Below are 26,494 nucleotides of genomic sequence, written 5' to 3' on the forward strand. Positions count from 1 at the left end.
ACTGAGCAGGAATATTTTAAAATAAGGCTGTAACGTAACAAAATGTGGAAAAAGTGAAGGGGTCTGAATACTTTCCAAAGGCACTGTATATCATAACACTCACTCATCAAGTCTTACATTCCTAAGTTCCATTACTTTTCTCTTTCCAACACAGTTGGAAAAAACAATTTGACCAACGGAAGGAAGCTGGTGACCAGTTTGACCAATATCATAGCCTAGAATGTAAAAACCTCCTACTCGTGGATTTATTTGCCCCTTTAGGGAGGGTTCATCATTTGAGCTATAAAAATTATATTATGGTCTTGTATCCTCCAGACCTACTCAATGAATAAGCAACTATAGCTTCAAACAATGTTCAACATTCTTTATTTTTCTTAAGGAATTGTATTAATTTACTGTTATAGATCTATCATCAACATTAAGGGCTGTTGTCGTTGGACTTGTTGCATAGGGCACCTTTTGAACAGATTCTGTACACTTGCCCTCAGTGGAATATACCATGGTAAAATCCAATGTGAAAGCAATGCGATTTGATTGTATATCACGTGCTCGCATTTTTTGGAAATGCTTAGACTGTTAAAGATAATGTCCTCCACTGGGTGGCAGTAAAAGTCATGAAATAATCACACAATTTTACATTTTAGTCATTTAGCAGATGCTCTTATCCAGAGCGATTTACAGTAAGTTGTAAGTCAAACCCACAACCCTGGCATTGCAAGCTCCACGCTCTACCAACTGAGCCACACGGGACCACCCATTCAACCAGGATGAAATCAGACATTATGTATAATACATGATCTACATACTCTACGTGACAGTCTAGGTCTATAATGAAGCAGGAAGAAAAATAAAAGCCACAGCACTGACGTTCTTTAAATGTCACATTTAATGAGTTTCACCACTGTACTTCAAATCTACACTTTTAGAAACCAGCCATTTTTCCCAACACACACGTGAGCACATCCGAGGAGTCAATTCCGGTCTCAACTTCACATTGGCTTTAAGGTCCTTGTAAGCAGAGCTTTATAGATATATTTATCGTAAATTGTATTCAAATTACATTACCTCTGAGTATAAACTTCAAATGTCTTATAAAATGTGACAGCACATCTATCCAAATTTTGCCCAAATATCAGTTGCAGAGTTCAAGTTAGTCTGCGTTATTTTTTTGTACACATTTAAAATTAGCATCAGTGGGTTTTTGTACTTCATTTCAACACAAAATCTCTTGAAGAAAAGATACTAGCATCTTCACATACATATTACACAGGGAAATAGGGGTGGGGGGGTCATAGCCTATCAAATATATGACTCAATGTCAACTAACAGTCTGCAATTGCTTGGCTATTGATAGGGCCTTTTAATACAATGACATGATAGGATGGATCCCACCTCTGGCAGATTTTAAAGAGTTTTTCAAATGAGTGAAGAAGAAACTTGCGCGTTTTTTATTTATTTCAATATAAAAGCTGGAAGGGACATTCAAGTTTTATTTGTAATTCTCCACATGAAATGATAAACTTGTGGAGGTAGACAAACTAAGTAATTGAGCTCAAGAGGTAGAGACCAACATTGTGATTCCTTTATATACATATAAACACAATAGTAAAGTGTTTCTCTAAGGTAAAAGAAATAATAATATAATAATAATAATAGTAGTATAATAATAATAATAAGAAGAAAAAGCCTTCTACTTCAATATATCCACAGCTCTGCAGTACACACAAGACACAATTAACATAATTGGTTATGTGTTTTTTCATTTGTTTTCTGAATAATTTTTGTTTTGGATTATTTTTGTCTTCTACACACTCTAGTACAGGGGAAAACAAATGAAAGACCAAATAAAATATATACATTTATATGCAAGTCTCAAAAATAAAATAAAATGCACAGCCCTAAAAATGTGCAGGCTAATACACCTTCTATACAGCAGTATTGTTTTGAGTTTTCATTTCTTTGTTTTTTTTCTCCTCCATTGTAGATTTAGTTTTAAATCTATTCGTTTTTTTATGTATTTACATATCATATTCTGTGAATCATGAGAAAGCATTCAATAGAATGTTGATTGAAAACTAAAAAATAATAATCAAAAAATATATTAAATAGTTTTCTTCTGAGAGTTTATTTTATTGGCGTAGGTACAGGTGTGGTTAACATGAAACATTGCTTTGGGGAGTGAGGCTTAAAGTAGACCTAATATATCTATTTATCAAGGGAATGGTGTCAAGGTGACAAACCCTCACCAAAGCAACTCACTGTAGTTAGTTAAACTTTCTCATTCGCATGTGACAGGACACACGTATAAGCAACACGCACACACCCCTCTTGTTGGAACCCTACGGAAATGATTGAATGTCTTCAAGGAATGGCAACATCCCCTCGTATCATCAAACATCTATTTTTTAAATCTTGGTTTCGCTTTCTCTATAGAATCATTTCATTATTTTGGTTTGGCTGATCTTCGTATTATTTAGCTTGTCTGTCTTCAACTAGGTATGTATTGACAGAACATGGATATACAGTGTATGGTAGGACTATAGATTCAGCAGACATGGTAGGGGAACCCGTGAATGTCTGTATCCTTTATACTCTTAATATGCCTGTTCATATGGTACAGTATGTCTAACAGCAGATTACTTGAATTCGGTCTCTCAGAGTCTCCAGAGAGAAAATGTAACGACCAAGTAGCACCCCAACATGGCCTTCTTGTTACTGTAGCACAAAACCTGTGCAGAATACCACAATATTAATATGTACCCTAAACTACTGCCTCTCTGTCCCCCGTCATGCTACAGTACTTCAGTTCTCAGTGGCTCTTCGCACTAATAGTCTATTCTTTGAAGCAACCACATTCCAGGGTTACCTCATTTTACCCAGCTAATACTGACACAGTGCCATACTTCCACATGCCCACATTTGGGTTAGGTGTGTGAGTGGGTGTGCCGTGTGAGGGGTTCTCGCCATATGTATCGCAACCAAGTGGCATGCAGAGCACACCTCTTCACAAATACTGACTTCTAACCCGGGGGACAGCAGGCATAGAACAAACAGCAATGGAGCAGAAAAAAATGTAACAAAAAAACAGACAATGAAACCCTCTGACTATACTGTTTAACAGTACACTACAAATAAATAAAAAGCTTTATCTCTAATTGAAAGCTATGATTTCTCGGGGGGATTAGCTAGCGTGAGTAGGTACAGTCTTAAATCTCGTTCTATATTTAAAAACAACACCCATACCGGACCCCGTCTCCCTCCTTTAATAAATAAGTGATGACTATGTATGGAAGTGGATGGGAGCTGTGCGTTGCCCTCTGGGACTGCAGGCAGAGACTACGAGGACTCTGTAGCATACTACCTCTGTCTCATCCCTGGCTTTACACACACTTTCAAGCCCACGAGGGTGGCCCTTATACCACCTCTGCACAATGTTTGTATGCACATGTGTGTGCGCATTCATTAGTGGGTTTGCATCTACAGAACAGTGTGGGTATACACTTGTATACATAGCACACTCTAAAAGTCCCTCCATAACCCAGTCAGCAGTGGTTGGTTGGGTTCATTTTAAAACTTCATAGTTAGTATTACAGTACACACACAGTGGACATTGCTAGTCCTAGAATCCAGTGAAATGCTACGCAGGGTGGGGGTTTCTTCTTCTTGTCCTCAGTAGTCCAGCGCGGGCCATGGGCAGGGTCGTGGCCCAGACAGCAGCTATTCCCACACCAGGGGGGACGGGGGCATCTCAGAGGGCTGGGCCACAGTGGAACTGTCAGGGAGAGATGAGAGAGAGAGACAGCGAGGGAGATGAGCAAAAGAAAGAACAAAAGAGGACACAGAGAGATGAGGGGACAGGGAGAGATGGAAAGATATGGTCAGTCACTGGCACTGCCGCAGCACCACTTTCTGTTTAGTGAGCAGCATGCATCTACTGCAGAGGAAAAAGCAATTAACTAATGCACAAAATCCTTAACAATAACTCTCAGGATGTTGGCTGGCTGGAGGCAGGAGCGAAACTCACAAATCAGATATTTTAAGCAGGGTAATAACAAACTGCAAGGAGAAAGACACTTTATTGGCTGCCAATAAGGAAAGCTGGCCAATGGAATGGACTGTTACTGTTCTCGTTGTGACACAGGAGGACACAGGTACCAAGGTGTGGCAAGCAGATCAGGTAAGAGAAAGGAAGCTGACATGCTCACAGGACCAGGTCAAGTCGGGTAAATGTCATCTAACAAGCTATCAAGTTTCTAAGAAGTGGTTAGCTTTCAAACTAGCTCAATTACAAAAATACAAACAATGAGGAATCCGGTGGTATCCACCGGCAGAGGCCTCTAGTTTTACCTGATAAAGCTTTTGAAAGCGGCCGACTGGGGGTTGATGCAGAGCGGCACTCTGTTCCCCTTCTGCTGCTCCAGGATGAACTGGTGAATGATCTCTGTGGAAGACAGAGACAGGCTCAGGGAGACGAACCCAACACACTCTTTACAGTTACACTGAGTTTCACAGTAAGGTTTTTAACTGGGGTTGACTTATTGTATCATACGGTATTTACTGCTTGTTTGAAATTAGATCTATTTCAAAGTGTGGATCTTCACTTAGAAATAACCAGGGTATTTATTTTGAAATCCCATGGTAAAATGGTAGTTGTACAACTGACGAGGTATCCCCCTTTACAACTGACTAGGTATCCCCCTTTCCCTTTTAGTTGCATTACAATGATCTACTGATTACTTAGCTTCATTGGGATTCATTAAAACAAGCTTTGTTGCCTAGCTACGAATTAGGACCAGGTAAATAGTTGAAATAAGTACCAGACAGGAAGGAAGAGGAAAGGGAGGGAGAAGTAGGATGAGGGAGAAGGAGGAGGGAGGAAGGCCAGGTTTATTTCGACCATCCACCAGAGTAAGCCTGCGTTTAGAAGACATCCTCACTAATACCTGCTGACAGAACAGGCCACCACTGATCTGGCTCTCACCGCAGAGAGAGAGAGGAGGGAGGGTGGGTGAGGAAGAGAGAGGCTGAGAGAGAACAAACATCTAAACGAGAGGGAGTGCTTCTAGGGATGTGACTAAAGGCGTCAGCAAGCTTCAGTTTAACTGGCACCTAGCCGAACTCTGCAAGTGTACCGAACAAGTGTGCTCGCATACTCCCTTAAAAGACCTTCACTTGAAAAAATAGAAAAAATAGGCAATAGTATTGTTTATCCATTTTGAGATGCTAGTATACACTTCCTCAGAATAGTCCGTATTAATGTAGGATAACTCAAGAAATCTGTCATTAATTTTGACGTTTTTGCAGAGGAGATTGTCATGACGTTGGCCTGGGGGATAGGTTTATGACCGTCATAAATACCTCTTCCCCCCTTTTCTCTTCTCTAACCTACTGAGGTTACATTTAAAAACCCCTTGGTTAACATAGAGATTCTGGGAACATTAGTATGTGTTGGGAAATGAACTATATTCTGGTAATCCGAACAATTGAACATATGCAGTGGTACTTAATGAATATGATGTCAGTTCGGTTGTCATCTGAGACATTCTCATCAATGATAAGATGACATAAACTCCACAATGGAAAGTCTATACATCAGAGTTATCAGATTCACATGGAATTGTTGTTCAATTTAAATGTTTGAATATGAAATTATTTGTGATGGGATGAAATGTGATTTTAGCTTCTAAAATGTGAGATTTGGATTTTCAGCTCAATCAGTGGCCCTCCCCTGTGAAGGGACAAAGGCTGTAAAACTTTTCAAACACACCCTCCTCTTCCTTCCTATATAAGTTCTTGACTACAACATAACTATCTGTTCCGCGGATGTGAGATGACGATCCCATGTCAGAATGGTTCAGAAAAAACTACAGAACGAAGCCAACATCAGCATGAGCTTTGGTTGCGAACGGTATGAACTTTGAACTCTTATTCACGACAGAAGTGATACCTCCTAGCCGTTGAGTTAGCGACCGCAGCTGCAAACGCAGGTTAGGAAGGAACAGACAGAGTATCCCATCTACCACACAACGACGTTACTACAACTTATTCAAGTGACCACCAGAGACATGCTTCAAAGGACAAAGGACTCGGTTTGGCAACACGGCCTTCCATCTACCACCAACCTACTGAAGCGCAGCTCAGAGTAAATATTTATTGCATTTTCCTTTTCCAAATGGGTGGTAATTTAGAGTGCATAGAATACTGTATTTACGATAGCACAGCTTCTTCCCTTTGTTCCTCAGTCTTCCCGCTCTTTCACTCAAACCCAGCCCCTTTTCTTTTGTGTAACAAGCTGTCATATCTGTTCCGCCCGCTAGGGACGTTTCCTATGACGTAAAGAATTATCCAGGTATAATTAATTCTTTGTATATGTAATTCTGTGTGATTAGTTAGGTATTTAGTAAATAAAAAATTAAACCCAATTTTGTATCGCTGATTCAACTTGTTAGCCAGGATTCTTGCAGATAACCAAGAATTTACAACTTTCAGAATATGAGACTGAAGTAGGATGACGATTAATGTTGACTGCTATTGATGTAAAATATTGTTAAATCTTTAAGAGTTTATTCGGAAGATAACAGCTCTATAAATATTATTTTGAGGCGCCAGACTCTCTAGTTAATTACATTTACATGATTAGCTCAATCAGGTGATATTAATTACAGAGAAATTATTTTATAGAATAGCATGTCATAGCAATTAATCCGGCATAGCCAAAGACACGACAAGATTTTAGATGCGCAATTTTACATCTAACTAAGATGTTTGGTGCAGTATTTCTCACTTAAAAGATAGGCATCAAAACAAGTCGTCTCTCATTGTATGACAACAAAGACTATTGAAGAATCCCTACTGTTGACCAATCACTGACAAAGGGGCGTAGACTTCGGCTACAGACTTATGTTATTATAATATATGCACAAACTCTTCCGAACTGTTTCGGCTGGGAAGCATGAGGACGCCTTAACATACAGAGGCATGATCTGCACATGGTCTCAGGGCTGATTGGATTAAATTAGGACCTCAGGTGTCTGTAAAGATTCCAGTTTCACAATAATTGTGGTACGAGGTTAAGTTGGGATAAGACTTTCACCATGTAAGCAATGGATGAATGTCTATTTATCACCCATTGAACCCATTAGCTTTAGCTAAAGCTGCCTCTCTTTGTAAACCCAGTGGAAAAACATAACCCGGTAACATGAAGGGAATAACAATGGATCAGCTAGATAGGCTGAAACACAGGCTGAAACACAGGATAAAACAATAAAAACAAAACTTGAAAGGGCTAATTCCCACAGCAAAACTCTGCACTCTGCTGGTTGGTGGACAGACTCACCTTTGACCTGTCTGACGGAGGTCAGATTCTTCTCAAAGCCATCGTCGAACTTGGGTGTGGTGACGGGCTCGAAGTCGCTGGTGTAGACGCGACCAGAGGAGGTGGTGTAGCAGCACTTACACATACAGGTGTGGTACCTCAGTCTGCCCTCGTCCAGGTAGGGATGGGCCAGGGCATCCTTCGCTGAAATCCGCTTCGACTGGGGGAGGGCCAAACACACACTGATGTATACAGACTACACACACTGATGTACACAGACTACACGCACTGATGTATACAGACTACAGACACTGATGTATACAGACTACACACACTGATGTACACAGACTACACACACTGATGTACACAGACTACACACACTGATGTATACAGACTACACACACTGATGTATACAGACTACACACACTGATGTATACAGACTACACACACTGATGTACACAGACTACACACACTTATGTATACAGACTACACACATTGATGTACACAGACTACACGCACTGATGTATACAGACTACACACACTGATGTACACAGACTACACACACTGATGTACACAGACTACACACACACTGATGTACACAGACTACACACACTTATGTATACAGACTACACACACTAATGTACACAGACTACACACACTGATGTATACAGACTACACACACTGATGTACACAGACTACACACACTGATGTACACAGACTACACACACTGATGTATACAGACTACACACACTGATGTACACAGACTACACACACTGATGTACACAGACTACACACACTGATGTACACAGACTACACACACTGATGTACACAGACTACACACACTGATGTACACAGACTACACACACTGATGTACACAGACTACACACACTGATGTACACAGACTACACACACTGATGTACACAGACTACACACACTGATGTACACAGACTACACACACTGATGTACACAGACTACACACACTGATGTACACAGACTACACACACTGATGTATACAGACTACACACACTGATGTACACAGACTACACACACTGATGTACACAGACTACACACACTGATGTACACAGACTACACACACTGATGTACACAGACTACACACACTGATGTACACAGACTACACACACTGATGTACACAGACTACACACACTGATGTACACAGACTACACACACTGATGTACACAGACTACACACACTGATGTACACAGACTACACACACTGATGTACACAGACTACACACACTGATGTACACAGACTACACACACTGATGTATACAGACTACACACACTGATGTACACAGACTACACACACTGATGTACACAGACTACACACACTGATGTACACAGACTACACACACTGATGTACACAGACTACACACACTGATGTACACAGACTACACACACTGATGTACACAGACTACACACACTGATGTACACAGACTACACACACTGATGTACACAGACTACACACACTGATGTACACAGACTACACACACTGATGTACACAGACTACACACACTGATGTACACAGACTACACACACTGATGTACACAGACTACACACACTGATGTACACAGACTACACACACTGATGTACACAGACTACACACACTGATGTACACAGACTACACACACTGATGTACACAGACTACACACACTGATGTATACAGACTACACACACTGATGTATACAGACTACACACACTGATGTATACATACAGGACTATGAAATCCCTCCAAATCAAATGGTCTGTTTAATAAAGTGTTTGCAGTCTCTCATAAACAACAGGCTACTGCACATGTTGAGGACACCCCACATTAAAACTAGACCTTGGAATCAAATCAAATCAGCCTCAACTGAATAACCAACTGACTAGTCAGCAATATCCCACTGACAGGTGCCAGACTTTGAAACGAAGGGGGAGAAAAACTGGTCTGGATAAAGATGTCCGAAAAGAAAGGTCTGCTTATTTCCACATTACAGATATCCACGAGACAACCCTGTAATCAGTAGTCCCTGATAACTCAATGTTTTTGGCCCCCATTATTACCATGTGTCAGACTCCTATTAATCTGTTAGTGACAGAGCTTCTTCTTATTTTCCCAAGCAGTCAGAAGATGCCATTAAACACCACCGTGTGTGATCTGTCAACTCTAGCTTCTAGTAGGGTTTCTGCGCACGCACGCACGCGCACACACATTAATGTTTTTAATAATCTCCTAAGTGAATGAATAAATAAATATGTGGGTTGGGGGAGAGAAGGCGGCAAAGTGAATCAACCTCCCTTTGTTTATAAGACAGTGAATAAGCGTCAATGGGTCAGCATAGGGGTTGGACTTGGAGACATTTGCACTGGGGGAACAGTCTTACATGCTGGCTGTCCATCACCCTGGATTGGCCACTGGCCAGAGGTGAAAGCCTGCCATTGAAGGACATTTAATTCAATCCAAAGTTGGATTGTTGACTACATTCAGTGACAATAGTGTCTAGGGTTACCACCACCTTCCCCATGTTCCCTTCGTTCAGAATCGACACCCTAGGATGTTGAATTCATATGTGTATTGTAGTTGACTGTACTGTACTGTACAGAAGTGATGCAAAAACTATCTGTGTAACATAAGGTATACTCATACGTTTTAGGAAAATAATTATTCAGCCAGAAAGCTTCTTTTTACATCTCTACATATGGTGTCCAATCTGCAGGCCATTTAGCCATTACTTGTAATGAGGAGATTATTTTCTTTGGTTAGGCAGAAATTGCATCCTATTACTGTGGAGTATAATGGTCTGTTTCCCAACAGGCAGTCGGGCGCACGCAGGAACACACACACACACACACACACACACACACACACACACACACACACACACACACACACACACACACACACACACACACACACACACACACACACACACACACACACACACACACACACACACACACACACACAACTCACCGGATCGAACACAAGCATCCTGCACAGGAGGTGGACAGCTTCGTGGGTGGCCTGGCTGGACAGGGTGTACAGGACAGGAAGAGATGGCTGCAGAGACAGGAAATGTCATACAGTCAGTCAAATAGTCACACGGACAGTCAACTTCACCAAATAAAGCTTTTCAATGCTGGCCTTGTTTTTATTACATTGGGATTTTAAGAACTGTGAAAACACCTTGGATAATGATATCATGAATTGTACATTCAACATGACAGTTTTGACACTCAGAAGAAACATCTACCTGGTAGTACTAATTTTGTACAGCACCAAAAAACATGACGTGATGTTATGTGACAATGGAAAAAAGTCAAGGGCTACTGCGTGCATATTGCAATGTGGATTCAATTGAATTGAGTCCTAGATCTTATCTGTGGCATCAAAGCCAACCACAGCCAATGATTTTACAAATCTCTCCTTCACTTCCACACGTCTTCCACGCTGCTGCCAAAGGGATCCTTCAAATGATAGCCGTGTGCTTATCTCTACGAGGAGGTGGGCCCAGAAGAACAATGAGCAAGTTATTTTTACACTCTAATTATTTTCCCTGCCCCCATCCATCCCCTGCTCCCTCTCCCTCTCTCTCTCTCTCTCCCTCTCTCCCTCCCTCTCTCTCTCTATCAAACTCAACAAAGTTGATTGAAAAAGCACACCGTTAATCACTTGTTTTCCCTGATTAGGTTTTGCCGGTACGAGCAGATGCAAGCCCCGACTGGTGATTCACGCTCATCAGGATATGACTTTCTGTCACTCACACATTATTCCCTCCGCTGTGTTTCACCCAGCACAATCACCAAGGAGAGGAGAGTGGGACGAGAGCAGAGGAGAGGGGGACGAGAGGGAGAGGAGAGGAGAGGGGGAGAAGAGAGCAGGTGAGGGGAAGGAGCTTAGAGGGGGAGAAGAGAGCAGAGGAGAGGAGAGGGCGAGGAGAGAAGAGCAGAGGAGAGGGGGAGAAGAGAGCAGATGAGAGGTGAAGGAGATGAGAGGAGATGAGAGGGGAAGCAGAGGAGAGGGGGAGAAGAGAGAAGAGGAGAGGGGGACGAGAGCAGAGGAGAGGAGGAGAGGAGAGGGAGAGGAGAGCAGAGGAGAGGAGAGGGGGAGAAGAGAGCAGAGGAGAGGAGAAGGAGAAGAGAGCAGAGGAGACTGCTTTGTGTGTGTGTTACATCAGTGTGTGTGTGTGTTGCCATGGTGGCAGTGTGATGGGGCACGGAGAGAGAGATAGAGAGAGGGAGAAAGAGCGTTGCGGTGCACAGTAGTATTAGTAGGCATTAGCCTGGGATTAGCAGGGGATGGAGTTCCAGACAGATGAAGGGGGAGGAGGGAAGGAGAGAGAGGGAGTAGAGGCTGGACTGGACCCCTGTCCCGGCCCCATGATGCCGCCCGGGACACAGCCAATTTAAACAAATGATGACTCAGGAAGAGAGGCTGACTGGTGTCATAATGGCCATGACGCTGTTTCAGACTAGACATCACTCAGAAACACACACTGTCAAACCCTGTGAAGGAAGAGACTGTCTGAGAGCAGCTGAAGGTTCTCTTTAAAGACAACACACAGATGCGGTAATAACAGCAGCTAATCTCTGTCTCTAGCCGGAGAACAGAGGCATCTCCTCTCAAACTAGGGCAAGTGGTCAACCAGCCCACTCCAAACCCCTCAGGCTAAGCAAAAAGGGGTACATTGCCCGGTGTGTGCACTGTGCAGCCATCAGCAGTAGTTCTGGTAACTGGGCTGAGGGAGTATTTCAACATTTAATTTTGAGCTTTTTCCTGCATGGCAATTGACTGGACAGCTGGATTGGTGGTGTGATGTCACAGTGCCTCAAGGCCTTGTTGTAAGCAGTCTGAGCCAGGTCAGGGCTTTCTCTTACCTAGCCAGAGTAGAGTCAGGGTTTTTTCTCTCTCAGCTAGCCAGAGCTCAAGGAGCACAGAGCCACGAGCTAGAGAGGTGTATTTACAGGGCTTGGCTCTATCTCCTAACAGGCTATCTATCTACGTATCCATCCATCCATCCATCCATCCATCCATCCATCCATCCATATCTACGTATCTATCTACGTACAGTGCCTTGCGAAAGTATTTGGCCCCCTTGAACTTTGCGACCTTTTGCCACATTTCAGGCTTCAAACATAAAGATATAAAACTGTATTTTTTTGTGAAGAATCAACAACAAGTGGGACACAATCATGAAGTAGAACGACATTTATTGGATATTTCAAACTTTTTTAACAAATCAAAAACTGAAAAATTGGGCGTGCAAAATTATTCAGCCCCCTTAAGTTAATACTTTGTAGCGCCACCTTTGACTTGGCCATTCTAACACCTGGATATGTTTATTTTTGAACCATTCCATTGTAGATTTTGCTTTATGTTTTGGATCATTGTCTTGTTGGAAGACAAATCTCCGTCCCAGTCTCAGGTCTTTTGCAGACTCCATCAGGTTTTCTTCCAGAATGGTCCTGTATTTGGCTCCATCCATCTTCCCATCAATTTTAACCATCTTCCCTGTCCCTGCTGAAGAAAAGCAGGCCCAAACCATGATGCTGCCACCACCATGTTTTGACTATCTAGAGTCGAAGTCGGAAGGTTACATACACCTTAGCCAAATACATTTAAACTCAGTTTTTCGCAATTCCTGACATTTCATCCTAGTAAAAATTCCCTGTCTTAGGTCAGTTAGGATCACCACTTTATTTTAAGAAGGTGAAATGTCAGAATAATAGTAGAGAGAATTATTTAGTTCAGCTTTTATTTCTTTCATCACATTCCCAGTGGGTCAGAAGTTAACATATACTCAATTAGTATTTGGTAGCATTGCCTTTAAATTGTTTAACTTCGGTCAAACACTTTGTGTAGCCTTCCACAAGATTCCCACAATAAGTTGGGTGAATCTTGGCCCATTCCTCCTGACAGAGCTGGTGAAACTGAGTCAGGTTTGTAGGCCTCGTTGCTCGCACAAGCTTTTTCAGTTCTGCCCACAAATTTTCTAAAGGATTGAGGTCAGGGCTTTGTGATGGCCACTCCAATACCTTGACTTTGTTGTCCTTTAGCCATTTTGCCGCAACTTTGGAAGCATGCTTGGGGTCATTGTCCATTTGGAAGACCCATTTGCGACCAAGCTTTAACTTCCTGACTGATGTCTTGAGATGTTGCTTCAATATATCCACATAATTTTACTCCCTCATGATGCCATCTATTTTGTGAATTGCACCAGTCCCTCCTGCAGCAAAGCACCCGCTGCCACCCCCGTGCTTCACGGTTGGGATGGTGTTCTTCGGCTTGCAAGCCTCCCCCTTTTCCACTAAACATAACGATGGTCATTATGGCCAAACAGTACTATTTTTGTTTCATCAGACCAGAGGACATTTCTCCAAAAAGTACGATCTTTGTCCCCAAGTGCAGTTGAAAACCGTAGTCTGGCATTTTTTTACGACGGTTTTGGAGGAGTGGCTTCTTCCTTGCTGAGCGGCCTTTCAGGTTATGTCGATTTAGGACTCGCTTTACCGTGGATATAGATACTTTTGTACCTGTTTCCTTCAGTAACTTCACAAGGTCCTTTGCTGTTGTTCTGGGATTGATTTGCACTTTTTGCACCAAAGTACGTTCATCTCTAGGAGACAGAACGCGTTTCCTTCCTGAGCGGTATGACGGCTGTGTGGTCCCATGGGGTTTATACTTGCATACTATTGTTTGTACAGATGAACATGGTACCTTCAGGCATTTGGAAATTGCTCCCAAGGATGAACCAGACATGTGGAGGTCAACAATTGTTTTGTCCTAGGTCTTGGCTGATTTCTTTTGATTTTCCCATGATGTCAAGCAAAGAGGCACAGAGTTTGAAGGTAGGCCTTGAAATACATCCACAGGTACACCTTCAATTGACTCAAATTATGTTAATTAGCATATCAGAAGCTTCTAAAGCCATGATATAATTTTCAGGAATTTTCCAAGCTATTTAAAGGCACAGTCAACTTAGTAAACTTCTGATCCACTGGAATTGTGAAACAGTGAATTATAAGTGAAATAACCTGTCTGTAAACAATTGTTGGAAAACAGTAGATGTCCTAACCGACTTGACAAAATTATTTGTTTATTTTACCGTTATTTTACCAGGTAAGTTGACCGAGAACACGTTCTCATTTACAGCAACGACCTGGGGAATAGTTACAGGGGAGAGGATGGGGATGAATGAGCCAATTATAAACTGGGGATTATTAGGTAACCATGATGGTTTGAGGGCCAGATTGGGAATTTAGCCAGGACACCGGGGTTAACACCCCTACTCTTACAAGAAGTGCCATGGGATCTTTAATGTACTCAGAGAGTCAGGACATCTGTTTAACGTCCCATCCGAAAGACAGCACCCTACACAGGGCAGTGGGATATTCTTTAGACCAGAGGAAAGAGTGCCTCCTACTGGCCTTCCAACACCACTTCCAGCAGCATCTGGTCTCCCATCCAGGGACTGACCAGGACCAACGCTGCTTAGCTTTAGAAGCAAGCCAGCAGTGGTATGCAGGGTGGTTTATATTATAGTTTGTTAACAAGAAATTTGTGGAGCGGTTGAAAAACTAGTTTTAATGACTCCAACCTAAGTGTATGTAAACTTCCGACTTCAACTGTATCTCCTAACAGGCTATCTATGTATCTCCTTACTGGGTATGTATCTATCTATCTTGCACACTTTGTGTTGTGTTGATCTCTCTAAGAAAGACGATTGATTATGTCACAGTGAACAAAGCAAGTGCTTCATAAGATAGCTGAGGCGATCAACCTGTCGAGGTTTATATAACAATGTAATATCCCTGTCATAAACACTTTACAACCTGCTAGTGCAACCCTAAATATTAGGTATGTTAGGGCATGAATTATGCCTGATCAAACAACTTGCATTGTTACAGAACAACTTGCTACTGACTCAAGGGTTTAATCATTCGATATGTCCCCATTAGACTGCACATCGCAGAGTTTTGCATGTTTCAGTTCGACAAAGGAACCCACAGCCCAGACAGACACAAAGCCACAGTGTTAGGGGAGCAGTTGGCCAACGCTCCCGTTCTGATGTACGAGAAGAGCGAGAGCGAGGTTACAGGTTGGTTTGGCGCTGCTCTCTTTTCTAGCCATAGCTCTGGGGACTTTACTCAGCGGGACACAGATGAGCTTCCTGTGTGGTGAAACCCATGTGATCCCCCCCCTGCATTCCATCCCCTCCTCAACTGCCCCAACACACAAACAGCACACACTATGCCGAAAGACAGTACAGTATGAAGATTGGCTAAAACGATTTCTTCTTGAGAAATCCCTGATCACACTTGTAGGCAGTGTCATGGCACGACGGCTAGCTAACCTAGCCAACGATGCGTAGAAACGCAGCATCGGGTCTAACGGTCATCTAACGCCAAACTGCGCATGGGCACACCGTCAAATCAAAGGCACTCCTTCGATATAAAGTTGTTTTAACGAAAATGAAAACGTGTCAGTTTGTCACTTTCACGAGGTTGGAGTATTAAACATGTTCAACTACGTAAGACATTGGCTCGAATCTAGGTTGTGCCTTTAACAACTCAGGAGAAAAAAATGCACTTCTCTCATTGACTTCTAAAACCCCAAACCCTGGCCTGGTCTGTGGTCTGTTTCCGGAAGTCTCGCAATGTTGCATTTCTGGATCTAGAAACTATGCTATGGCATTCTATGGCCTTCTTTACACTGTGACAAATATTTGTCACTAAATGAGCGTGGTGATCTTTGAACAAACATTACTGACTGTGTTGATACATACAGATACTTGACATTCAAAGTGACAAACAAAAGGTACAGAGTCTACTGAACTGTAAAGACAACACACAGTGTAGCCTAAACTTTTCACAACACTTGATGCTTCATTTAGCATGTGTCTAAATGACTGAAGCATGTAACAAACTTTTTAAGGCCAAATACCAGAGTACATGTGACTAGGGCAGTTATGGTGACCTTATTAACGCCACACTGGTGGTCATGAGTCCTGACTTCAGTCAAATTCCATGTAATTGTTTAGTCACGGCAACTAGTATTCTCCAAGTCTTCTCCCAAACAAATGTCACACATATATTATTTAGTTTATGCAAAGACAAAATTGAATTAAGAATAGTCTGATGGGTGACAATATTATCACTTGTGAATGATGTATTATCACTTGTGAATGATGTATTATCACTTGTGAATGATGTATTATCACTTGTGAATGATGTATTATCACTTGTGAATTATGTATTATCACTTGTGAATGATGTATTATCACTTGTGAATGATGTATTATCACTTGATGCTCAACGTGTGCAGTAAGGCAAGAAACAGCGCATGCCTTCTTTTGCTACACACCTCATGTAGCCAAATGAATCCGCTTTACATGCAGAAGGCTGCGTGTGAGTTTCAAGTTTGGGGAAGATCATTTTCACCATAAAAATACACCTTTATAATAAAGCACTACATGCATAATTCACATTTGCGGTCACTTTTGAGAATGGTGTTTCCCCACTAATTGATTGCATTTTGGAACATACACACTTTATAGCCTACTGCCGTGTGTGCATTGCTGCACTTATAATGTGATGAAAAAGCCTAATAGCTTATCAACATTTTAAGCTAAATGTTCTGGTCTGTTGCATCAGCCTCATTGTTTTTAAAAGGTGTTTTGATGTGAGTGGTTGTATTAATTTGGGATCTATCGCATCCCACAACTGTCCAAGAGTATGTTTGGAATATTTATTTCTCACACAGAAGGACAAGTTGACCAATAGAATAGGTCAACTTTTGTACTATGCGGTATAGTAGATTGACATGGGCTAGTGCTGTTGCTGTTTGTTAGGCCAATCATCTACTCATCTTGTTGGCTGACGAAAAGTTTATGTTCTGTTATAATCTCCACCCGGCACAGCCAGAAGAGGACTGGCCATCCCACATATGCTCTCTCTAATTCTTTCTTTCTCTCTCTCGGAGGACCTGAGCCCTAGGACCATGCCCCAGGAATACCTGACATGATGACTCCTTGCTGTCCCCAGTCCACCTGACCGTGCTGCTGCTCCAGTTTCAACTGTTCTGCCTTATTATTATTCGACCATGCTGGTCATTTATGAACATTTGAACATCTTGGCCATGTTCTGTTATAATCTCCACCCGGCACAGCCAGAAGAGGACTGGCCACCCCACATAGCCTGGTTCCTCTCACATAGCCTGGTTCCTCTCTTTCTTCCTAGGTTTTGGCCTTTCTAGGGAGTTTTTCCTAGCCACCGTGCTTCTACACCTGCATTGCTTGCTGTTTGGGGTTTAAGGCTGGGTTTCTGTACAGCACTTTGAGATATCAGCTGATGTACGAAGGGCTAAATAAACAAATGTGATTTGATTTGATTTGATTCTAACATCTTCAATATGCACCTGGGAATTGGATACGGACACGCACAGTTGGGTCCAGAGCTCATGCCTTTTAAATAAAATCAAAGTTTATTTGTCACGTGCGCCGAATACAACAGTCTTTTACAGTGAATTGCTTACTTACAGGCTCTAACCAATAGTGCAAAAAAGGTATTATGTGAACAATAGGTAGGTAAAGACATAAAACAACAGAAGAAAGACAGGCTATATACAGTAGCGAGGCTATAACAGTAGCGAGGCTATATACAGTAGCGAGGCTATAACAGTAGCGAGGCTATAACGGTAGCGAGGCTATATACAGTAGCAAGGCTATATACAGTAGCGAGGCTATATACAGTAGCGAGGCTATAACAGTAGCGAGGCTATAACAGTAGCGAGGCTATATACAGTAGCGAGGCTATAACAGTAGCGAGGCTATAACGGTAGCGAGGCTATAACAGTAGCGAGGCTATAACGGTAGCGAGGCTATAACGGTAGCGAGGTAATAACAGTAGCGAGGCTATAACAGTAGCGAGGCTATAACAGTAGCGAGGCTATAACAGTAGCGAGGCTATAACGGTAGCGAGGCTATATACAGTAGCGAGGCTATAACAGTAGCGAGGCTATATACAGTAGCAAGGCTATATACAGTATCGAGGCTATATACAGTAGTGAGGCTATAACAGTAGCGAGGCTATAACAGTAGCGAGGCTATATACAGTAGCGAGACTATAACAGTAGAGAGGCTATAAAAGTAGCGAGGCTAAAAAAGTAGCAAGGCTATATACAGTAGCAAGGCTATAACAGTAGCGAGACTATATACAGTAGCGAGGCTATATACAGTAGAGAGGCTATAAAAGTAGCGAGGCTAAAAAAGTAGCGAGGCTATATACAGTAGCGAGGCTATAACAGTAGCGAGGCTATATACAGTAGCGAGGCTATATACAGTAGCGAGGCTATAAAAGTAGCGAGGCTAAAAAAGTAGCGAGGCTATATACAGTAGCAAGGCTATAACAGTAGCGAGGCTATATACAGTAGCGAGACTATAACAGTAGCGAGGCTATATACAGTAGCGAGGCTATATACAGTAGCGAGGCTATATACAGTAGCGAGACTATAACAGTAGCGAGACTATAACAGTAGCGAGGCTATATACAGTAGCGAGGCTTTAACAGTAGCGAGGCTATATACAGTAGAGAGGCTATAAAAGTAGCGAGGCTATAACAGTAGCGAGGCTATATACAGTAGCGAGGCTATAACAGTAGCGAGGCTATATACAGTAGAGAGGCTATAAAAGTAGGGAGGCTAAAAAAGTAGCGAGGCTATATACAGTAGCAAGGCTATAACAGTAGCGAGGCTATATACAGTAGCGAGTCTATAACAGTAGCGAGTCTATATACAGTAGCGAGGCTATAACAGTAGCGAGGCTATAAAAGTAGCAAGGCTATAAAAGTAGTGAGGCTACATAGAGACACCGGTTAGTCAGGCTGATTGAGGTAGTATGTACATGTAGATATGGTTAAAGTGACTATGCATATATGATGAACAGAGAGTAGCAGTAGCATAAAGAGGGGTTGGCGGGCGGTGGGTGGCGGGAGACAATGCAGATAGCCCGGTTAGCCAATGTGCGAGAGCACTGGTTGGTCGGGCCAATTGAGGTAGTATGTACAAAGTGACTATGCATATATGATAAACAGAGAGTAGCAGCAGCATAAAAGAGAGGTTGGGGGGGGGGGGGGGGGGGCGCACAATGCAAATAGTCCGGGTAGCCATTTGATTACCTGTTCAGGAGTCTTATGGCTTGGGGGTAAAAACTGTTGAGAAGCCTTTTTGTCCTAGAATTGGCACTCCGGAACCGCTTGCCATGTGGTAGTAGAGAGAACAGTCTATGACTGGGGTGGCTGGGGTCTTTGACAATTTTTTAAGCCTTCCTCTGACACTGCCTGGTGTAGAGGTCCTGGATGGCAGGCAGCTTAGCCCCAGTGATGTGCTGGGCCGTACGCACTACCCTCTGTAGTGCCTTGCGGTCGGAGGCCAAGCAATTGCCGTACCAGGCAGTTGCCGTACCAACCTGCTCCACTACAGCCCCGTCGATGAGAATGGGGGCGTGCTCGGTCCTCATTTTCCTGTAGTCCACAATCATCTCCTTAGTCTTGGTTACGTTGAGGGATAGGTTGTTATTCTGGCACCACCTGGCCAGGTCTCTGACCTCCTCCCTATAGGCTGTCTCGTCGTTGTTGGTGTTGTGTCATCTGCAAACATATTGATGGTATTGGAGTTGTGCCTGGCCATGCAGTCATGGGTGAACAGGGAGTACAGGAGGGGACTGAGCACGCACCCCTGGGGGGCTCCAGTGTTGAGGATAAGCGTGGCAGATGTGTCGCTACATACCCTCACCACCTGGGGGCAGCCCATCAGGAAGTCCAGGATCCAGTTGCAGAGGGAGGTGTTTAGTCCCAGGGTCCTTAGCTTAGTGATGAGCTTTGAGGGTACTATGGTGTTAAACGATGAGCTGTAGTCAATGAATAGCATTCTCACATAAGTGTTCCTTTTGTCCAGGTGGGAAAGGGCATGTGGAGTGCAATAGAGATTGCATCATCTGTGGATCTGTTTGGGCGGTATGCAAATTGGAGTGGGTCTAGGGTTTCTGGGATAATGGTGTTGATGTGAGCCATTACCATTCTTTCAAAGCACTTCATGGCTATGGACGTGAGTGCTACAGGTCTGTACTCATTTAGTCAGGTTGCCTCTGTGTTCTTGGGCACAGGGACTATGGTGGTCTGCATGAAACATGTTGGTATTACAGACTCAATCATGGACATGTTGCTTGCCTCGAAGCGAGCATAGAAGTGATTTAGCAACATAAGATGAGCGTCAGAGCCGGTGTAGTATGATTCAATCTTAGGACTGCAGGGCATAGCAGGATTTCTTGTAAGCTTCCGGGTTAGTGTCCCGCACCTTGAAAGCGGCAGCTCTACCCTTTAGCTCAGTGCAAATGTTGCCTGTAATCCATGGCTTCTGTTTGGGGTATGTACGTACAGTCACTGTGGCGACGACGTCCTCGATGCACTTATTGATAAAGCCAGTGACTGATGTGGTGTACTCCTCAATGTCATCAGAAGAATCCCGGAACATGTTCCAGTCTGTGATAGTAAAAAAGTCCTGTAGTTTATCATCCGCTTCATCTGACCACTTTTTTATAGACTGAGTCACTGGTGCTTCTTGCTTTAATTTTCGCTTGTAAGCAGGAATCAGGAGGATAGAGTTGTGGTCGGATTTACCAAATGGAGGGTGAGGGAAAGCTTTGTACGCATCTCTGTATGTGGAGTACAGGTGATCTAGAATTTTTTGCCCTCTGGTTGCACATTTAACATGTTGATAGAAATTTGGTAGAACTGATTTGAGTTTCCCTGCTTTAAAGTCTCCGGCCACTAGGAGCGCCGCCTCTGGGTGAGTGGTTTCCTGTTTGCTTATTTCCTTATACATCTGACTGAGTGCGGTCTTAGAGCCAGCATCTGTCTTTTATGTGACTTTTTTTCAAATCCTTATTAGAGTTGCATCATGCAGCCCTGGAATGTATAAAAAAAAGTTTGTATCACAAGTAAAGTTGCATAAATAACTCCAATTGAAGCATATAGGAGGACCTGTGTCTTTACTAACCGCTCAATATCATTTCTATCTTATTCAGCTTTGTTCAATTGTATTCTTCATACTATTAAATAATGCCATAGGATTCTAAGCAAATATTTTCTGCTAAATTAATGAGTGTATCCCACAGCCATATGGCATAGCCAGATCATGGCCTAACATAATGTCAGAGTATGCTATTCTGTTCTTCTGAAATAGACTACATTTTCATCATATCATGTTTCTTCAGACCTGTCGAAAAGAATGGATTTATTGTGATGGTGTAGGCTATATTAAAAGGATTTATTAGACTTTTTAAAATGTAGATGTTCCAAAGGTCTGCATCAGTGGCTTGTAGGCTGTGTGTGGAAGCCAGAAGATGCTAAATGTGTTTATGTTAATTAACGGTCAATTACAATGAGACCGGCAGTTATTTGCTTGATAATCACCGGCTGACAAAATGTAACGAACGCCACAGCCCCACATTTAACTTTCTTCTAAGATAGAAATATTTGTTTCTGTCTCAACATGCACTTTGGGCTGCAAAACATTGTATGAAATGTGCTTTACAAATAATGTATATAATTATTAGTATTATTATTAAAATATAAGGGAACATCAGGTCTGACCTAGCCCTGCCGAGGGAGGCCCTACACCAGGGCCAACCGGTACGAGCTGCCTGCCTGCCTCTCCCACCCACACCCTCCAACATCGTCCATCTCTCTCCACCCTCATCCCCCCCGCCCAGAGTAAGACAAACAAGCTGTACATCACTCTGCCAGACAATAACAAAGCCTTCCCAGGACACAGCCTCAGCGCCAGGTACAACAGGGCACTGTGAAAGGAAGAGTTGCAACTGGGGGATTTAAGGTGGTGTGGACAAGTAGATGTGTTTACTCATGCAAAACTTCTACTAATGCTAACTGGTGAAGGATGAGCCAATAAACATGCAGGTAATTACTAGAACAAACTAGCAGAGACGAGAGTTCCAACACAACCAGCGTGTCAACGCCAGACTGTTCTGTACAAAGATGTGGAGGAAGGGGAAGACAGGTTAATTTGGATTTTGTGTGTGTGTGCGTGCGCACGCACACTGAGGCTAAGTGATGTGTGCTCCAGCAGCATAGTGAAGCGTGCGAGTAGCAGCCTCTGGTAACTACTCTACCCAGACAGACAGCTCAGGTGACAACAGATTGGTAGTGAGGCTTCCTGTTTCAGCAGAAAAGGCTGCACTTATCTTCGCCGTGGTTCGAGGGTAGAGCAAAGTGGTTGAGGTGTGCGTGCGTGTGTGTTTGTGTGTGCATGAGAGAGAGAGTGAAAGATAGGGAGTGATGCATACACAGAGTGTGTGCGTGCATGTGGAGAGAGGGGGTGCTTAGCAGCTTTCAAGCCCTTCTCTGATTTCTAAACTCATTTGGCTTGGGGTATTGACCTGCCTAAGCCTCTAGAGCAGGGTAGGTGGGGGCTAGTTTCCTAACGCTGGCTACAGTAGAGACCAATGGCTTTCATTTCACTGGCCATCCTCACATAGATTTATTTAGAAAGCACAGAGAGAATCAGCACCCTGATGTGTTCTATTTCCCCTCAAAACATCATTACAGTAGTGAGAAGGAGAGGAGAGGAAGCTACATTAGACTAGTGACAAGGAGGGGAGAGGAAGCTACATTAGACTAGTGACAAGGAGGGGAGAGGAAGCTACATTAGAGTAGTGAGAAGGAGTGGAGAGGAAGCTCCATTAGACTAGTGACAAGGAGGGGAGAGGAAGCTACATTAGAGTAGTGAGAAGGAGAGGAGAGGAAGCTCCATTCAAATAGTGACAAGGAGAGGAGAGAAAGCTCCATTAATGTAGTGACAAGGAGGGGAGAGGAAGCTACATTAGAGTAGTGTGAAGGAGAGGAGAGGAAGCTCCATTCAAATAGTGACAAGGAGAGGAGTGGAAGCTCCATTAATGTAGTGAGAAGGAGAGGAGAGGAAGCTCCATTAGAGTAGTGAGAAGGAGAGGAAGCTACATTAGAGTAGTAAGAAGGAGAGGAGAGGAAGCTACATTAGAGTAGTGAGAAGGAGAGGAGAGAAAGCTATATTACAGTAGTGAGAAGGAGAGGAAGCTACATTAGGGTAATGACAAGGAGAGGAGAGGAAGCTCCATTAAAGTAGTGAGAAGGATAGGAGAGGAAGCTCCATTAGAGTAGTGACAAGGAGAGGAAGCTACATTAGAGTAGTGACAAGGAGAGGAAGCTCCATTAATGTAGTGAGAAGGAGAGGAGAGGAAGCTCCATTAGAGTAGTGAGAAGGAGAGGAAGCTACATTAGAGTAGTGAGAAGGAGAGGAGAGGAAGCTACATTAGAGTAGTAAGAAGGAGAGGAGAGGAAGCTACATTAGAGTAGTGAGAAGGAGAGGAAGCTATATTACAGTAGTGAGAAGGAGAGGAAGCTACATTAGGGTAATGACAAGGAGAGGAGAGGAAGCTCCATTAAAGTAGTGAGAAGGATAGGAGGAAGCTCCATTAGAGTAGTGAGAAGGAGAGGAGAGGAAGCTACATTAGAGTAGTGAGAAGGAGAGGAGATGAAGCTACATTAGAGTAGTGAGAAGGAGAGGAAGCTATATTACAGTAGTGAGAAGGAGAGGAAGCTACATTAGGGTAATGACAAGGAGAGGAGAGGAAGCTCCATTAAAGTAGTGAGAAGGATAGGAGGAAGCTCCATTAGAGTAGTGAGAAGGAGAGGAGAGGAAGCTCCATTAGAGTAGTGAGAAGGAGGAGAGGAAGCTACATTAGAGTAGTGAGAAGGAGAGGAGATGAAGCTCCATTAGAGTAGTAAGAAGGAGGAGAGGAAGCTACATTAGAGTAGTGAGAAGGAGAGGAGATGAAGCTCCATTAGAGTAGTGAGAAGGAGAGGAGAGGAAGCTCCATTAGATTAGTAAGAAGGAGTAGAGGAAGCTACATTAGAGTAGTGAGAAGGAGAGGAGAGGAAGCTACATTAGAGTAGTGACAAGGAGAGGAAGCTACATTAGAGTAGTGAGAAGGAGAGGAGAGGAAGCTCCATTAGAGTAGTGAGAAGGAGAGGAAGCTACATTAGAGTAGTGACAAGGAGAGGAAGCTACATTAGAGTAGTGTCACAGAGAGGAAGTTACATTAGAGTAGTGAGAAGGAGAGGAGAGGAATCTACATTAGAGTAGTGACAAGGAGAGAGCTACATTAGGTTAGTGCAGTGGTTTTTATAGTCACGTACCCCTTCAAACATTCAACCTCCAATCTCTAGCCCCAGGGTCAGCCAACTCTAATGTTGTTTTAGCCATCATTGTAAGCCTGCCACACACACACTATACAATATATTTATTAAACATAAGAATTACTGTTTTTGTTACAAACCGGCTCGTGGGAAATGACAAAGAGCTCTTATAGGACCAGGCCATAAATAATAATAATATAATAATCAATAATTTTGCTCTTTATTTAACCATCTTACATTTAAAACCTTATTTGTTCAACAAAAATAGTGAATAACTAACTAATGAGAAGGGTGTGCTTGAAAGGATGCACATAACTCTGCAATGTTGGGTTGTATTAGAGAGAGTCTCAGTCTTAAATAATTTTCCACACATAGTCTGTGCCTGTATTTAGTTTTCATGCTAGTGAGGGCCGAGAATCAACTCTCACATTGGTACGTGGTTGCAAAGGGTGTCTTAACAGCACAATTTGCCAAGGCAGGATATTGAAAAAATTAAGTGGCCTAGACAGCTGCCCTGGGGTATTCCTGATTCTACCTGGATTGTGTTGGAGAGGCTTTCAATAAAGAACACACTCTGTGTGTTGTTAGACAGGTAACTCTTTATCCACAATATAGCAGGGGGTGTAAAGCCATAACACATATTTTTCCAGCAGAAGACTATGATTGATAATATCAAAAGCCGCACGGAAGTCTAACAAAACAGCCCCTACAATCTTTTTATTAGCAATTTCTGTCAGCCAGTCATCAGTCATTTGTGTAAGTGCTGTGCTTGTTGAATGTCCTTCCCTATAAGCGTGCTGGAAGTCTTATCAATTTGTTTACTGTAAAATAGCATTGTGTCTGGTCAAACACAATTTTTTCCAAAAGTTTACTAAGGGTTGGTAACAGGCCAATTGGTCGGCTAATTGAGCCAGTAAAGGGAGCTTTACTATTCTTAGGTCGAGGAATTACATTTGCTTTCTTCCAGGCCTGAGGGCACACACTTTCTAGCAGGCTTAAATGTAAAATATGGCAAATATGAGTGCCAATATTGTCTGCTAATATCCTCAGTAATTTTCTATCCAAGTTGTCAGACCCCGGTGGCTTGTCATTGCTGATAGGCAACAATCATTATTCACCTATTCCACACTCAATTTACAGAATTCAAAATTACAATAATTGTCTTTGATAATTTGGTCAGATTTACTGGATATACAAGTGGGAGGCAGGTAGCCTAGTGGTTAGAGCATTGGACTAGTAACCGAAAGGTTGCAAGATTGAGTCCCTGAGGTAAAAATCTGTAGTTCTGCCTCTGAACAAGGTAGTTAACCCACTGTTCCTAGGCCGTCATTGAAAATAATGTTCAATGTTTGTTCAATGTTTGTTCTTATCTCGGGCTAGGGGGCAGTATTTGGAAGTTTGGATGAATGAGGTGCCCAAAGTAAACTGCCTGTTACTCAGGCCCAGAAGCTAGGATATGCATATAATTGGTAGTATTGGATAGACACTCTAAAGTTTCCAAAACTGTTAAAATAATGTCTGTGAGTATAACAGAAGTGATATGGCTAGCATAAACCCGAGGACAATCCATCCAGAAAACAAAAATTCAGCTCAACCTTGATTACTATGGCTGTCAATGCAAATATAATAGGAAGACCTCCCAGATTGCAGTTCCTAGGGCTTCCACTAGATGACAACAGTCTTTAGAAAGAGTTTTGGGCATGTTTTTTGAAAAATGAGCTAGAATTTGTAGTTTTAGTAAGTGGCTCCCATTTTGGCTGTAGTGTTTGTTGCGCGTCCCGTTGAGTGCGCGTACTTCGTTATTTATCTCCGGGTAATGGTCTCCGGTATTCTCCGTCTTAAATTTGATTGTTTATTTACATATTAGGGTACCTGAGGATTGATTAGGAACATTGTATGATATGTTTGGAAGAAGTTTATTGGTAACTTATGG

The 26,494-nt window shown here is 42.7% G+C and overlaps 1 protein-coding gene across 1 annotated transcript in view; it reads right to left on the bottom strand.

The window, feature by feature from the left end:
- Positions 1-868: 868 nt before the first annotated feature.
- LOC110507903 (serine/threonine-protein kinase NLK) overlaps positions 869-26,494 on the bottom strand; it is a 91,301-nt gene continuing 65,675 nt past the window's right edge. The window contains exons 8-11 of the mRNA XM_036964616.2: positions 10,289-10,375; positions 7,337-7,535; positions 4,348-4,441; positions 869-3,772 (exon numbers count right to left, since the gene is read on the bottom strand). Of these exons, the coding sequence (XP_036820511.1) occupies positions 3,718-3,772; positions 4,348-4,441; positions 7,337-7,535; positions 10,289-10,375 (435 nt within the window). The 3' untranslated portion in view covers positions 869-3,717. The remainder of the gene's footprint in view (positions 3,773-4,347; positions 4,442-7,336; positions 7,536-10,288; positions 10,376-26,494) is intronic.

This window comes from Oncorhynchus mykiss, chromosome 27 (assembly GCF_057628025.1).
Source record: "Oncorhynchus mykiss isolate SJ-2025 chromosome 27, ASM5762802v1, whole genome shotgun sequence".
Taxonomy (NCBI): Eukaryota; Metazoa; Chordata; class Actinopteri; order Salmoniformes; family Salmonidae; genus Oncorhynchus; species Oncorhynchus mykiss.